General features: G+C 41.4%; 2 protein-coding genes across 2 annotated transcripts; one reads left to right on the forward strand and one right to left on the reverse strand.

The window, feature by feature from the left end:
- Positions 1-2,838: 2,838 nt before the first annotated feature.
- LOC138412417 (histone H1-like) lies at positions 2,839-3,719 on the reverse strand. Its single transcript, XM_069536260.1, has one exon. The coding sequence runs from the start codon at positions 3,516-3,518 to the stop codon at positions 2,895-2,897; it is 624 nt and encodes a 207-aa protein (XP_069392361.1). The 5' UTR covers positions 3,519-3,719; the 3' UTR covers positions 2,839-2,894.
- Positions 3,720-9,207: 5,488 nt separating this feature from the next.
- Positions 9,208-9,653, forward strand: LOC138412295 (histone H2B). The gene has a single exon (XM_069535837.1). The coding sequence runs from the start codon at positions 9,230-9,232 to the stop codon at positions 9,602-9,604; it is 375 nt and encodes a 124-aa protein (XP_069391938.1). The 5' UTR covers positions 9,208-9,229; the 3' UTR covers positions 9,605-9,653.
- Positions 9,654-14,630: the final 4,977 nt, after the last annotated feature.

Consider the following 14,630-nt stretch of genomic DNA (forward strand, 5'->3'; position numbering starts at 1 on the left):
GACCTTTTTGTGTTAGATACAGAAATAATGTATGTATACATGTACTTTTGTGTAGTTAACATGTTTATGTGACTCGAACATGACATTAGCCAACAAGGTATCCATTAAATACACATTTTAACACATACATACACTTTTACAGTTTGTATGTGTGTAAGAAATCAGTGAGCAACGACTCAATTGCTCAATTTATCCCACATCCACCATTTTCACAAAACTGGTTCACACAGTAACTCAGATCAATAGTTATTTTGAGTTTATGAACATGATGAATTCATTTTGCATGACTGACTGGTTCATCTTACTCTGTTCTCCCCTACGTGTGTATTTAAATGTGTAGCTTGTTTCCACAGAGACTTGAAGTGTAAAGCGGCTGCGCTCTGCTCCACAACATCCATTCAGAGAAACAAACTGTTGAAGTACAGCACCTAAACACAACTAACTGCTCTGTCCATGGTCCTGAAACAATGTGTCTAATTTAGTAGTTTAAAATTATATTCTGAAAGTTAGAAGCCTTCGTCAGACGTGGTTTTAACGTTAGCTCCAAGTGTGTGAACACACCTACTGACTGTGTGTTTAGTGACTGAGCTCCACCAAGTTAGATATCTAACGTCATGTAAAGTTGTTCAGCTCGCCAACCTATTTGGTTTGACTACGTTACTGTGAGTAACTTCAGTAATAATGTTTTATTAGATTATTGGTTCAGAAATAACGTTAGTGCAGCTGCTGCAGTGTGAAACTTGTTGAGCTGGACTTTATTTATGAATGAACAGTTTACCTTTCATAACTTGCTAACAATTAAAGCAAATTATTGCACATGATGCATGACATTATATATCCAATATTTTTACTGTGAAAGAACTCCATACTGCACACTCATTGTCTTTATAGTACACTGTTTAATCCCAAACCATATTCAAATACATTGTTGAATATCCACAGAATATAAGGACATAGACTTTGTTTGAAAGTTACACTTATCTCTGCAATAATGCCATAACTTTATGTTTCCTGTCATTTTATTAGGGACGGACGAACCTGAGGAACACAGCTGTGCTGACCGTGTTCTGTCTCTTATGGCAAAAAGGAAAAGACAACACTTTGTATCTAAAGTTTATCAAATCATATAGAAATTGACTCAATATTATTATCATGTGGACCAGAACTGTTTACAACAGTGGTGTGCGGAGATTATAATCACATCTGCACTGAGTCTAATTCACTGTGAATTCTATAACAGGCTAAAAAAAAGAGGTTGTAATAGTAATGGCGGTTATACAAGTCTGTATCACATGCAACTTACACATGCAGCTTATTAATATTAACTCATTAAAATTACAATTAAATGACAAAACACAAGCCTTTAATAAAAGTAGTTAACTTGCTTCAAACTGTTCATTAGACGTGTTAAATAAACGGTAAGTTACCACAATAACATCAAAAACCACTTGAGGCTTGTAAGTATATGTAGTGTGATAATGATAATAGATACATCAATAGGTTTTCTTGTTGTAAAGTTTCAGGGTAACTTACCTCTGCTCGGTTCGATGTTACGACTTCGACCATCCCAGCAACAACACCGCAGCGCTAGCCGGTTAGCAGTCGCGGGTAGCATTTAGCCTAGCTCCTTAGCCTGAGCTAACCAGGTAACGATCAGCTCTATGGGAGTGGCTCAGTAGTCAGTCTTCACTCGGTCCACCTAGCGTCCACTCGCGCGCCTCCTCTTTGCCCATTTATGGGTTAGCCAGGAACTAGGAGGAGTCAGGCCCCGGCAAGATGGCGCTGGGTGAAACGCCCACTGCGAGCCTCATTTTCGCTCTTCAGAAACCAACGGGTGACGTCACGGACACTACGCCCATCTTTATATACAGTCTCTGGTTTTAACGTGAGCTCCAAGTGTGTGAACACACCTACACAGGGCTGTTGTCAAGGTGGAGAGAACAAGTCAGGATAGGGTTCGAGAGGTTTAGATACAAAGGTAAAGAGATTATGATTTGAAAGAAACTCTGTTAAATCTGAAAAACTAAATTGCTATTGAGCAATTACATGTGAGCACTGGGTGCTAATGACTATATGTGGACACACCCAAGCAGAGTCATAGTCAAGATTTGAAAAACAATCTTCAGGTGGGAGTTACTTAGATTTACTTCCACACAAGATCTGTTGATATTTACATGAAACAAATTAACTTAGTGTTTGAATCATTAGATGAGAATAAAACAGGAGCAGCTGACCTACTGGAAAACAAAGCTTCTGACAGGACATGTAGGAGACTTCATCATGGTAGTGGACGGTGTTCTGGTTCACAGATTTGGAGGACAGCGCCATCTCTTGGATACCTGATGTTACTACATATTCTCATGTGGATATCGTCTATTCTAAGCAGCTCAAAGTCAATAACTGACTCATTCTTATGTGTTTACTAAGATAAATATACAGTAAGACAATAAATATGTTTCTACACAACCAAATGTGACAAATGAATACTTGTTAAGAAGAAAATCTAAAGTATAAATATATGATGTAAAGCTGAAATCGATGCACATGATGTTGCACAGTGTGTGTGTGTGTGTGTGTGTGTGTGTGTGTGTGTGTGTGTGTGTGTGTGTGTGTGTGTGTGTGTGTCAGTAGTAGTCTGCTTCTACTTCAGTGTCTAAAGATATTTTAAATGTATTTGTATTTGACATAAAATAACTTGACATTGTAACAAATAAATATTGAACATGTTTCTATATAACTCGACTCTCTTCAGTTAAGAAGTCAGTCTCTACATATGTGTTGCCAGTGAGTGACAGTGGTGATGTTTGATGAGGACGCAGCTCTTTGTGGATCGACGTGTGTGGCTCTTAAAAGAGCCTTTTAGCAGGATGAACATGTTTCACAGTGAGGACAGCTCACTTCTTCTTGGCTGCTGTCTTCTTCACTTTGGGTTTGGCAGCCTTCTTCGCGGGGGCTTTCTTGGCTGCAGGAGCCTTTTTCGCCACCTTCTTGGGGCTCTTGACTGCCACCTTCTTAGGGCTCTTCGCCACCTTCTTGGGGCTCTTGGCTGCTTTCTTGGCCGCTGCTGGTTTCGTCACCTTCTTCGGGGACTTTTTAGCGGCTGCTGGCTTCTTGGCTGCCGCTGCTTTGGCCTTTTTGGCCGCTAGGGGTTTCTTGGCGGCGGGCTTCTTCACTTTGGGAGCAGCCGTCTTAACCGGCTTCTTCACCTTGGGCTCCACCTTCTTGTTGATCTTGAACGAGCCGGAGGCCCCGGTTCCCTTGGTCTGGACCAGAGTCCCCTTGATCACCAGGCCCTTGATGGCGGTGTTGACGCGGGACTTGTTCTTCTCCACATCGTAGCCTCCGGCAGCCAGAGCCTTCTTGAGGGCGGCCGCTGACACGCCGCTCCGCTCCTTGGACGCGGACACGGCTTCGATGATGATCTCCCTGACGCTGGGGCCGACCTTCTTCGGTTTCACAACCTTCTTCTTGGCCGCTTTGGCCGGGGCGGCGGCTGGAGCTGGAGCGACTTCTGCCATCTTTGTCTCTGTGTTTAAATCAACGAGGAACTATCGGAGTGAGTGACCGGACTGATGAAGAGTCCCGATCGGGAGGCGGTACTTGAACACACCATGAGAACCGTGGAGACTCAATCCAGCCGTGGCTCCTGTGTGCAGTGTGAACGCCGAGACACTTGTGTTTTCTCTTCACTGATAAACGAGTGAAACATCAGTGGGTGAGCGGTGCTGGAGGCTGACAGTGAGGAAGCAGGTAGCGGACTTGTGTGTCTTCATATTGAAGTCATGAAGAGCTCTGATGCTCTCTGCATTTTGTCGGTGGAGCCTCCAAACCTCACCCGTTCACCGCGGTGAGCAGCGCTGCTCGGCGGCTTTTCCCACTCGTTTCTCTCCTAAAATGACTTGAAAAGCACCACAGCTCCACCAACATCCGTCTCCCAGCTGCTCCACATGTTTGTTCAGAGAGACCGAGTCAAAACAAGCACCTGCTGATGATCCTTTGGAAGAAAGTCAGGTTATTGTGCAGGCAGCAAACACACCGCTGATGGCCGAGGCTCATGGTGAAGTGGAGCCAGACTTTCTATCAGAGCCGTGAACGTTTCATGCTGAGGATGCTGGAGAGTCATTCTATCATTAGAGCTACATTTCATGTCCATGGGTTGGATCTGTGAAGTTTACTAAATATTAACTTCAAACTATGATCACATTAATATTGGGCCACATTTCTCTTTCATTTAATACAAAAACTCAACAGGTTCCATCATTTATTATACAATTTGTATGTTATACTGGAATTTGCATTTTTTGCTATTGTTCGATTTCGTAAAAAAACGTTTGTTCTTCATTTTAAAGATAGTGTTTGTATAGTATGTTCATCATTATTTATGAAAAATAATCATTAAACAATGACAAAGGTTTATCAAAAACTATTTGTCTCATATATTAAATCATTCCCTTTGTGTGTTTCAAATACATTTCTGTCAAGCTGCCAGTTTGATAGCTATTGATCTATAGAACAAATAGTCTCAGACTTTTATAGCCAGTAACATATTCATATTACAAATGAAGACCTTAGTCTCAACAAACACTCAGTGTGCAGTCTGAGTTTGTGTAGATTGCTGTGGGTAAATTAGCCTGTAAACATGGATTTTTATCCATTTAAACATACTTCATTTACCGCGTACTTTATAAACAAACAATATAAAGCAAAGTGTTTTCCATGATATCTACAATAAAACAAGATCAATATCCCTCATCCCTCCTCTCACCCCATCCAAGCTCTTAGCAAAACCACAACAACAGTGTTTTGTTCATCTCAGTTTTAAACTCATGACACAAAGGTAGGAAAGCAAAGACAAAGTTGAAAAGATAACAATAAATCTGCCTGCTGTGTGGTCAAGACCAAACATTATATCCAAGCTTTATTAGTCCATCCCCTCAGGGACAATCATGTTTGATGCTTTCAATTGCATCTCAGGGTTTTCATGAGTTAAAGGAACTTGTCCAAAGGTCAAATCATGACCAACATTACAACCTCAGCTCACATGATAGAACCAAAGCTGTTTTAGCTCACTGAAGTCATCATTGAGTCCATCCTCACCTCATCAATCACCGTCTGGTTCGCTGCCTCCACTGCCAAGGACAAGGGCAGACTGCAGCGGATCATAAGGTCAGCTGAGAAGGTCATCGGCTGTGACCTGCCGGCCCTCCTAGACCTGTTCCACTCCAGGACCAGTAGGAGAGCAGGCAAGATCATTGCTGATCCTTCACATCCCGGTCACCACCTGTTCCAGAGACTTCCCTCCGGTAAAAGGTTTCGGGCCATCAGGACTAAAACCTCTCGCCATCTGAACAGTTTTTTCCCCGTGGCAGTGGGGCTCACAAACAAGCCCCCTGCATCACACTGACTCTGCACCGCACTGACTCTACCCCACCACACCCCACCACCTGCTCATAATTTATAATTTATTACTTATATACTACTGGCACTATCACCAATCTCTGCACCTTCGCACAGCACGTGCCCATAACCCTGTGAATCTGTTAATGTATATATGTATATTCTTTATTTTATTTTATTTTATTTTATTTTATTTTATTCTATTTTATTTTATTTTATTCAATTTCTTACATATTGTTGTTTTTTATATTGTTGTTTTATGTACATAAGTAGTGCACCAATGACACCAAGGCAATTTCCTGTATGTGCAAACATACTTGGCAAATAAAAGAATTCTGATTCTGATTCTGATTCTGATTCTGAAGAAGACCCTGAGAAGAGGTAGAAAGCTCAGAAAAACACTTGGAGCTTCATATTGAATAGATCCAGAGTTACGCTCCTCTGGGGAACAACAGTAAACTTCACTGTGCAAAGTGTTTATTGAGGAATCCAAACCATTCAGATGCAGACAGAGCTACATGCACTGTTGTTCGGGATGACGGTTGAGTTCCATTTAGCTGCTCCAGATTCATGGTCCTGATGTTGTGCATGCTGGATCACTGTCATGTTTACTGGAGCACTTTAATACAATGCAGGACTTTGTCAATGTTTTTATCAAAATATGTGTCACTACTTTGAATCATGTCTATAATCACACATGTGACCGGACACACACAGCACTACACTTTTAAAACCTGATTATAAAAACATAATGAAAAGTACCTACAGAGCTATTGTATATGACTACAGTACTTCTACTTTTCTACTCATTGTGTGTATTTCTAACTTGTCATTACCCCTTCCACTGTATTTGTTTCATGACACTATTATCTTATAAATGTGACTCTTGTACTTTACTCTTCCATTAGCAGGAGCTGCAGATGTTAACATTTAAATCAAGTGTAGTGTGCAGTCTGGGTTAAAGTCAAGTTTTGACCAAGGACCAAGGATAGACTTATGTATCATTTTTGTTGTATATTATTTCCAACCTTGGCAATGGCCCTGCATCGATGTGTTCACACACTTGGAGATACAATCAAAACCACATTTCACAAAAGCTACACAATTTCAGAGTCTGATTGTAAACTACTAAATTGAACACATTGTTTCAGGGACATGGACAAAGACAAACAGTTATATAGTCAATTGGTCCTATTCATTGTGATATTGTTATGTATTTGTTCTCATTTTAACCCTCCTATTGTCCTTGGGGTCATTTTGACACCATTAAATGTTTAATGTGTCTAAGTTAAAAAAAATAGGTAACTTCATTTTTTGGCTTCACATTTAATGCATGTGAGATATCTGTGTACAAATAAATGTTTCATGATTTATTTTCAATGACCTGGATGCATAGTGTACAACCAGGACCCAGGCTGTTTTAGATGTGTAGAAAAAACATATTTGAAGTATCAATGTTTTACACATATTTATATTGGTTGTTTAGATGATATCGAGGTCACCGTAACATCTACTTTTCTAATCATTAAAACTCTTCCCTCTGCTTTGGAGCCTAATCTACCGACCATAACTGTCGTGTGAGAACCACTGATGGTTCATCAGACATGGGGAGACATGCACAGCAGCTTTCTGAACCATTTCCCTCGGTGCTCTATGTGCTTTGTGTTATACTTCTCTAATCAGTCCTAATGTAACTCTTATCTTTAACCAAGCTTGTTACAGACTCTATTCCTACTTGACGGGAACGTGCTACAGTTCTACTGTTCCACAAAACTGGTCAAGTGTCAGACCTTAATATCTACAGTCCTACATCCAACCTCTGCTCCTGTGGGGGCGCTAGCGCACCATAGAGTTTATTATCAGCGGATCCACAGAGGAGGAATACGTCCACCTCTGTCTTCTAGCACGTCCTCATGCTAGCTATGAATAGCTGTGATTCCCGCGGATCACACTATTGACTAGAGCTCATCTGACTGAAGAGAAATGTCTGGACGAGGAAAGGGAGGAAAAGGTCTCGGTAAAGGAGGCGCAAAGCGTCACCGCAAAGTTCTCCGTGATAACATCCAGGGAATCACCAAGCCCGCCATCCGCCGCCTGGCTCGCCGTGGCGGAGTGAAGCGTATCTCCGGTCTGATCTACGAGGAGACCCGCGGCGTGTTGAAGGTTTTCCTGGAGAATGTCATCCGCGATGCTGTCACCTACACCGAGCACGCCAAGAGGAAGACCGTGACCGCCATGGACGTGGTGTATGCTCTGAAGAGACAGGGCCGCACTCTGTACGGCTTCGGTGGATAAACTCACTTTCAACAGCTCAACAACACAACGGCTCTTTTAAGAGCCACACACTGAGTCAATGAGAGCTCACATCCTCTGCTCAACACTCATCACTAGTTCTTCCAGAGAACAACAACAACAACAATCAGGGTCTGAAGATAGATAGATTCTTTATTGATCCCTAAGGAGATTCAAGCTTCCAGTGGCAGTAACATACATTGAACATACATTAGACTTGACTTATGCATTAGGGATAACTCATAACACAGTAATCATACACAAAGTGCCTGAGATTAATGTACATTTAAATGTGTACAGAGGAATTAAAGAAACTAAATTAAACAATTGAAGCACAATCAAACTTTGACAGAGAAAATAAAACATTTGCATAGGATTTAAATATATACAGAGGAATTCAAAATGTGTAGGGATATTAAATATTTGCAGAAAATGTGCATAGAAAATAAATATTAAACTGTTAATGCTAATCATCTATATAAAAACTAGAAGGTAACTATAGAAATAAAAATGTTTTATGCAACCTTAAACTACATTCAAAATATGAAGTGACCATAGAAGATTGACATAAATGGGGATAAAGGACTGTGCAGTTAAATTAGGCTGTAAACAGATGAATGAAATGAATGAATGAATGAAAGTCCCAGTCACAGCATGTAGCAGAGGTTGATAGAATCATGATCTTAGTGCAACGTGAGTGTTCAATGTGGAGAGTTGAATCTCTTGATGTGATGAAACTGGAGACAGACTTGTGAAGCTGTACTTTACTGATCTCCTCACTGATCATCATCAACCACACATACTTCCTGCTTCTCACTCCTGTGACTGAACTAACCAAGAGGAAGCCAGAAAGGCCACAGACTGAGGTGAAAGAAGTGCAGATGCAGGTTCAACACTTTGTTACTAATGAAGCTAAATAGTTTCATGTAGAAACACACACATGTAAATAACTCAACAGTCAACATTGTAAACATTTATGTAAATTACCAAAAACACATGAATCAACTTAACTAAGGTGTTGGGGACACAAAGAGAGAGACGGGAGGGAGACCAGGAATACTTGTGTAACCATCACATTTAAGCTCCGTCAGACTGGTTGTTATAATGAAGACAATAATTATATTCAGTTCAATCTAAATGAACAGATTCATAAACCTGAAGTTTAACTGACTTGGTGTTTTACTGTGACGATCAAGTGTTCCCTTAATATTTAGAGCAGTGTGTTTATCAGGTCGCTTTAGTTCAGATAGTTTGAAATGATACTAATGTGATACTAACATCAATAATAAGAACATATATAGTTTCAGACATCATGCATTTCTTAACCCTCCAAATGTTCCAGTTCATCTCTACAGTTCAACCTCTGTCAGCAGCAGAATAATGGACTCTGGACATGGAGACACGCCCACTGCTGGTACACTGATGATCAACATTCAGCCAATCACAGAGAGGGAACAGCACAGCTACTTTACATGTGTTGTGTTCAAATACAGCCTGTTCTCTGACGACTTCATTCATTTGATCGAGTAATATCGTGACGATGCCTGAACCAGCGAAGTCCGCGCCCAAGAAGGGCTCCAAGAAAGCGGTGACGAAGGCCCCCGGTAAGGGCGGAAAGAAGAGGAGAAAGAGCAGGAAGGAGAGCTACGCCATCTACGTGTACAAGGTGCTGAAGCAGGTCCACCCCGACACTGGGATCTCCTCCAAGGCCATGGGCATCATGAACTCCTTCGTGAGCGACATCTTCGAGCGCATCGCCGGTGAGGCCTCTCGTCTGGCTCATTACAACAAGCGCTCCACCATCACCTCCAGGGAGATTCAGACCGCCGTCCGCCTGCTGCTGCCCGGTGAGCTGGCTAAACACGCCGTGTCTGAGGGCACCAAGGCCGTGACCAAGTACACCAGCTCCAAGTAAACCACTCTGGAGACATGACATCAAACCAACGGCTCTTTTAAGAGCCACACACTTTCTCTATGGAGACAAACTGTCCTGACTCCAACAACATGTGCACCAACACTCAAATAGCCACTTTACAGGAATGTTTTCTTGTTGCAGTAATTTTCCACAAATCACATCACAAGGAGTGAATTCAGTGATTAACTCAGTGTGAATGGACATGACAATAAATATATGATTAGAGACATGAACTTGAAATTGATATATTTTCCCACTGCTGGAACTTTGTGTCAAGAAAACATATTTTGTGATGAGTCTGCTAATGATAATGGATTTATTGGTTCTGTTGATCAGATCATTTGTTAACTTATTTAGATGGTTCAATCATTTAAAACTTAAAATGAGTGAAGAAAAACATTTGATATTTCACACATTGAAAGTCAGGACATTGATATCTCCAGTATTGTTATTTCAAACAGCATCTGGGTTAGAAAGACATGCTAAGACTGTTGGGGAGGAACAACACAGCCCTCTGAGTGCAGAGTGTTCTTATTGAAAAGTTAATGCTGGGAAGGAGCCATGAAGTCAAGGAGGATTACAGGTGTTTAAATAAAAAACGTTTTTGATTCAGAAAAAGGAAACATATTTTCTTTCATGGAGTACAGCAGGATCTGTGGGTTTTAAGAAATGAATCAAGTTCCACTCCACCACCCATCGTATGACTGTGGTCCAGTCTGCGTCCTCTTTCTGGACAGTCACATAAGAACATGATACTTTACCAGTCTGAGATAGTGAAGGTTCAATATCCATATTAGAGTTAAGGTGTAAATGTGGATATGAATGTTGTGTTTTTATTCATGTTGGATGGAAACTCACTACAGAGAGAAACTGAATCAAATTGCTTTCATTCTTGTGCTAACCTGGTTTATATATGGTTGATCATTCATGGTTGATCATTTCTTCATCAATGATCAGACCCTGATTGTCTGTGGTTCTCTGGAAGAACTAGTGATGAGTGTTGAGCAGAGGATGTGAGCTCTCATTGACTCAGTGTGTGGCTCTTAAAAGAGCCGTTGTGTTGTTGAGCTGTTGAAAGTGAGTTTATCCACCGAAGCCGTACAGAGTGCGGCCCTGTCTCTTCAGAGCATACACCACGTCCATGGCGGTCACGGTCTTCCTCTTGGCGTGCTCGGTGTAGGTGACAGCATCGCGGATGACATTCTCCAGGAAAACCTTCAACACGCCGCGGGTCTCCTCGTAGATCAGACCGGAGATACGCTTCACTCCGCCACGGCGAGCCAGGCGGCGGATGGCGGGCTTGGTGATTCCCTGGATGTTATCACGGAGAACTTTGCGGTGACGCTTTGCGCCTCCTTTACCGAGACCTTTTCCTCCCTTTCCTCGTCCAGACATTTCTCTTCAGTCAGATGAGATCTAGTCAATGGTGTGATCCGCGGGAATCACAGCTATTCATAGCCTGCATGAGGACGTGCTAGAAGACAGAGGAGTACTAGTTCCGCCTCCATCTTCGCTGATAATAAACTCTTTGGTGCGCTAGCGCCCCCACAGGACTTTGGATGTAGGACGGTAGATATTAAGGTTTCATTTAAACAGTAACAATACGAGAATCAACTGTAGGTTCTGAAGTCATATCAGATGAAAGACCAGAGGAGAGGAAGTGTTGATGACGAGCTTCGACTATTGAGAATCTGTCTGTAATTTCACCAGCTACCAACCAGATGCTGGTTAACATTTGTGTTGCAGCAGGTCAGTTTGTCCACACTACCAGCCACTCTGGCAGATAATAAACCACCACTTCAAGATCTCGTCCAGTTAGTTGGCAGGAAGAATATTTGAAAGGGAATCTCTGAGAGCAAGTAACTTTGCCTTTAACACAGCTTCCTGCCTTGTCTGTCACTTTTCTTTCTGTTTCTTTCCGTAGTTCTAAACATTTAGGTTTGTGTGTGCAAGTTCAACTTATACAAGCTAATACAGCCAGCCAAGTTCTCCAGAGTTCTTTATCCTGGATAAAGCTGGACACACACACCATTTTATTTAAGTAACAGTGATTGGTATGAGTTTTGAAAGAAAGCCATGGTGTTCCAAACGTTAATGTTTGCAGGTACACAATGTTGACTGGTCACCTGTTCCTGAACAATGCAAGATACATGCAACTCCCCCAGAGCCTCAGATCAACACATTCAACAGCAGCCACATCTGCCCCTGGACACAAGCAACAACCAGCTCCCAGAACAATCACAACCAGTCTGTGTCGAATGCAACAAGCATTATACTGCTACAGAATGATTACAGAGAGAACTAATAAAAGAGGATATGTGAATAACTAGACATTAGTTCAATGATGTTCAATGTCTATATCATATGTCAGAACAAGAGCAAGAGTGTGATTGAAAGAGTGAGTGGGTTTAATTACATGTACAGTGAAACCAATTGAATCTATTAATTGTCCAGACATCACACGTGATGGTGATGGTCACCCCACTGTGCATGTACAAAGCAGTGGGGGGGTCCTGTCAGCATGACCCAGTGCAGCCTCTCCAGTAGAGTCTTTGATTCTCTCTTTCCAGAGGGAGGACCGCTGTGGAGGGAATCGAACACAGAGCACACTTACAGAGACAAGCTGCTGGAAATCAGGACCGGTACACTGTCACTAAGCAAACCAAGCTTCAATCAAGAAGCTTAAATCTAAATGATCGAGAGTTGTGCACTGATTAAGTGTTGCACTCTCTGTCTGTGTTACAGCAGGACAAGATGTATAATGTCCTCTATTCTACACATTCATCTTTCAAATACTTCTTCCCTGTCAAAGCCTGGTGGCTGCATTACCCACAATCCAACTCAAATGCCAATTGTTATGCTACAAGCAGCTAAGGCTAATAATGGTTCTGCATGCTTCATGGCTGCACGTTGCATTGCAGCGAGGGAGGTAAGGTCAGTGGAATAAGCAGATAATGACCCTGATGATGAAGTAGAGGCAGCTGTACCACAGTGATGGATCGAAACAGGAAAAGAACAGTCAGCAATTTGGGAAATGCTTGTGTTCTTACTACACAAGAAGATCTGTGGTGAGCTGAAGATGAACCCTAAACATCAGACAATATCAGAGTTATGGAACAGAATCAGGAAGTGAAACAAGCTTGATAACCTTAAACCACTGTTATTTAACTGTGTTATAGACACACCTGGCACTCACACTGCTCCAGTGTTTAAGAGACGCTAAAATGATGATGTAGAAACACACAACCGCTTTCTGATTTGTGGTTAAAAAATTAAAACAACTGCTTACATGAATAAGAGATGAGATTGTATTCAAGCGATCTGCTACAATCCTACAACTAACAATCAAAGACTTCCTGTTCCAGCACGTGCATCACCCTTGTATACGAGTTGTCACATGATATGTGTTTTCATGCTTGTTAGTATTGATGGGGGATTAAAACTAATACGGAGAGAAATATTGGTGTGAACAAAAATCGTTTTAATTTGAAAACCCTTTTTTCAAAGCTCCATGGGATCCTCTAAGAATATTGATGTCATGTTTCAAATGAATTGATTGGTCAGTGAGTGGAACTTTTATACAGGTTGATCTCTTATCTCCAATTTAACCTGCTCCAGAGCAGGTTAGCCGTTCAGCATAAGTTACCATGGTGATTTACACCGATAAGATGTGAACAAGCTTTGTATGACTGGAAAACCTGAATTTATCCTGAATTTATCGCGATAAGAGCAGGTTTGGCCTCGTAGTACAGGCCCTGGTCATAGATCCCCCAACTGACAATCTTGGTTATCTTTTCCTTTCATTCCTCATCCATCTGTATTTTGCTCCAGCACTGGATTCAGTTTTACTGTGAGAGTGTGTCACTCTCTTGGCATTTGGTTTATGTCAAGAGCCCCCTGTCTTGTGTCAGTCCATTTGTGTTTACCTGCGTAGCCCTGTAGGCTGAAAGCTCTGCGGTCTCTGACGGACTGTAATCCAACCCTGGCAGCCTCCGTATCACTCACTGCAGCAAGGTCCAGTTTAGCAGAAATGACCTATCCTATGTGATTCACATGATACCTTTAGAAGGGATTCACTCATTAGATGGTACACTATGTTGTCCATATTATACTCTGAATAGATACATTGTAACTAGACTTAACTATATTAAATGAGTAGTCCGAAGCTTTTCAAAATTATCTCTATCTCCAGCAATATACTCATATGAATAAAACAATGTTTTTATGGAACATGGATCATTGTGATATAGCATCATCACCATCCCACAAAAAATCCGATATCTAGTGCAAATTTCATATTTTTTAATCAGTAAGACAAAAAACCTAAGAACCCCTAGTGAAAAGACTCAAGGCATTTTAAACAAATGGTTTATCAAATGTGTAGTACTTCAGTCATTTCTACTGTGACACACCATATGTCCATAACACGGTTGACAAAGAAAATACTTTGAATGTTTATTTTCATTTAAATATTTTAAAAGTCATGAGAGATTAAGCTTGCCAAATGATGGATTTAGCACACTATGGGGATATATTATGGGAACAACTAAACTATTTAGCAAAGAAAGCTAAAGTTATTGGTTGATATGATGTGTAGTCCTAATTATGCAATGACTCATTTACCAAATCTGACAGCAGGAAAAACAACCAAATGCAGTATAACATACACATTTTCTAATAAATGATGGAACCTGTTGACTTTTTGTATTAAATGAAAGAGAAATGTGGCCCAATATTAATGTGATCATAGTTTGAAGTTAATATTTAGTCAAATTGACAGATCCAACCCATGGACATGAAATGTAGCTCTAATTATAGAATGACTCTCCAGCATCCTCAGCATGAAACGTTCACGGCTCTGATAGAAAGTCTGGCTCCACTTCACCATGAGCCTCGGCCATCAGCGGTGTGTTTGCTGCCTGCACAATAACCTGACTTTCTTCCAAAGGATCATCAGCAGGTGCTTGTTTTGACTCGGTCTCTCTGAACAAACATGTGGAGCAGCTGGGAGACGGATGTTGGTGGA

This window comes from Paralichthys olivaceus, chromosome 12 (assembly GCF_024713975.1).
Source record: "Paralichthys olivaceus isolate ysfri-2021 chromosome 12, ASM2471397v2, whole genome shotgun sequence".
In the NCBI taxonomy this organism is placed as follows: Eukaryota; Metazoa; Chordata; class Actinopteri; order Pleuronectiformes; family Paralichthyidae; genus Paralichthys; species Paralichthys olivaceus.

Coding starts and splice junctions, on each gene's coding strand:
- LOC138412295 (XM_069535837.1), top strand. CDS start 9,230: ATGCCTGAACCAGCGAAGTCCGCGCCCAAGAAGGGCTCCAAGAAAGCG.
- LOC138412417 (XM_069536260.1), bottom strand. CDS start 3,518: ATGGCAGAAGTCGCTCCAGCTCCAGCCGCCGCCCCGGCCAAAGCGGCC.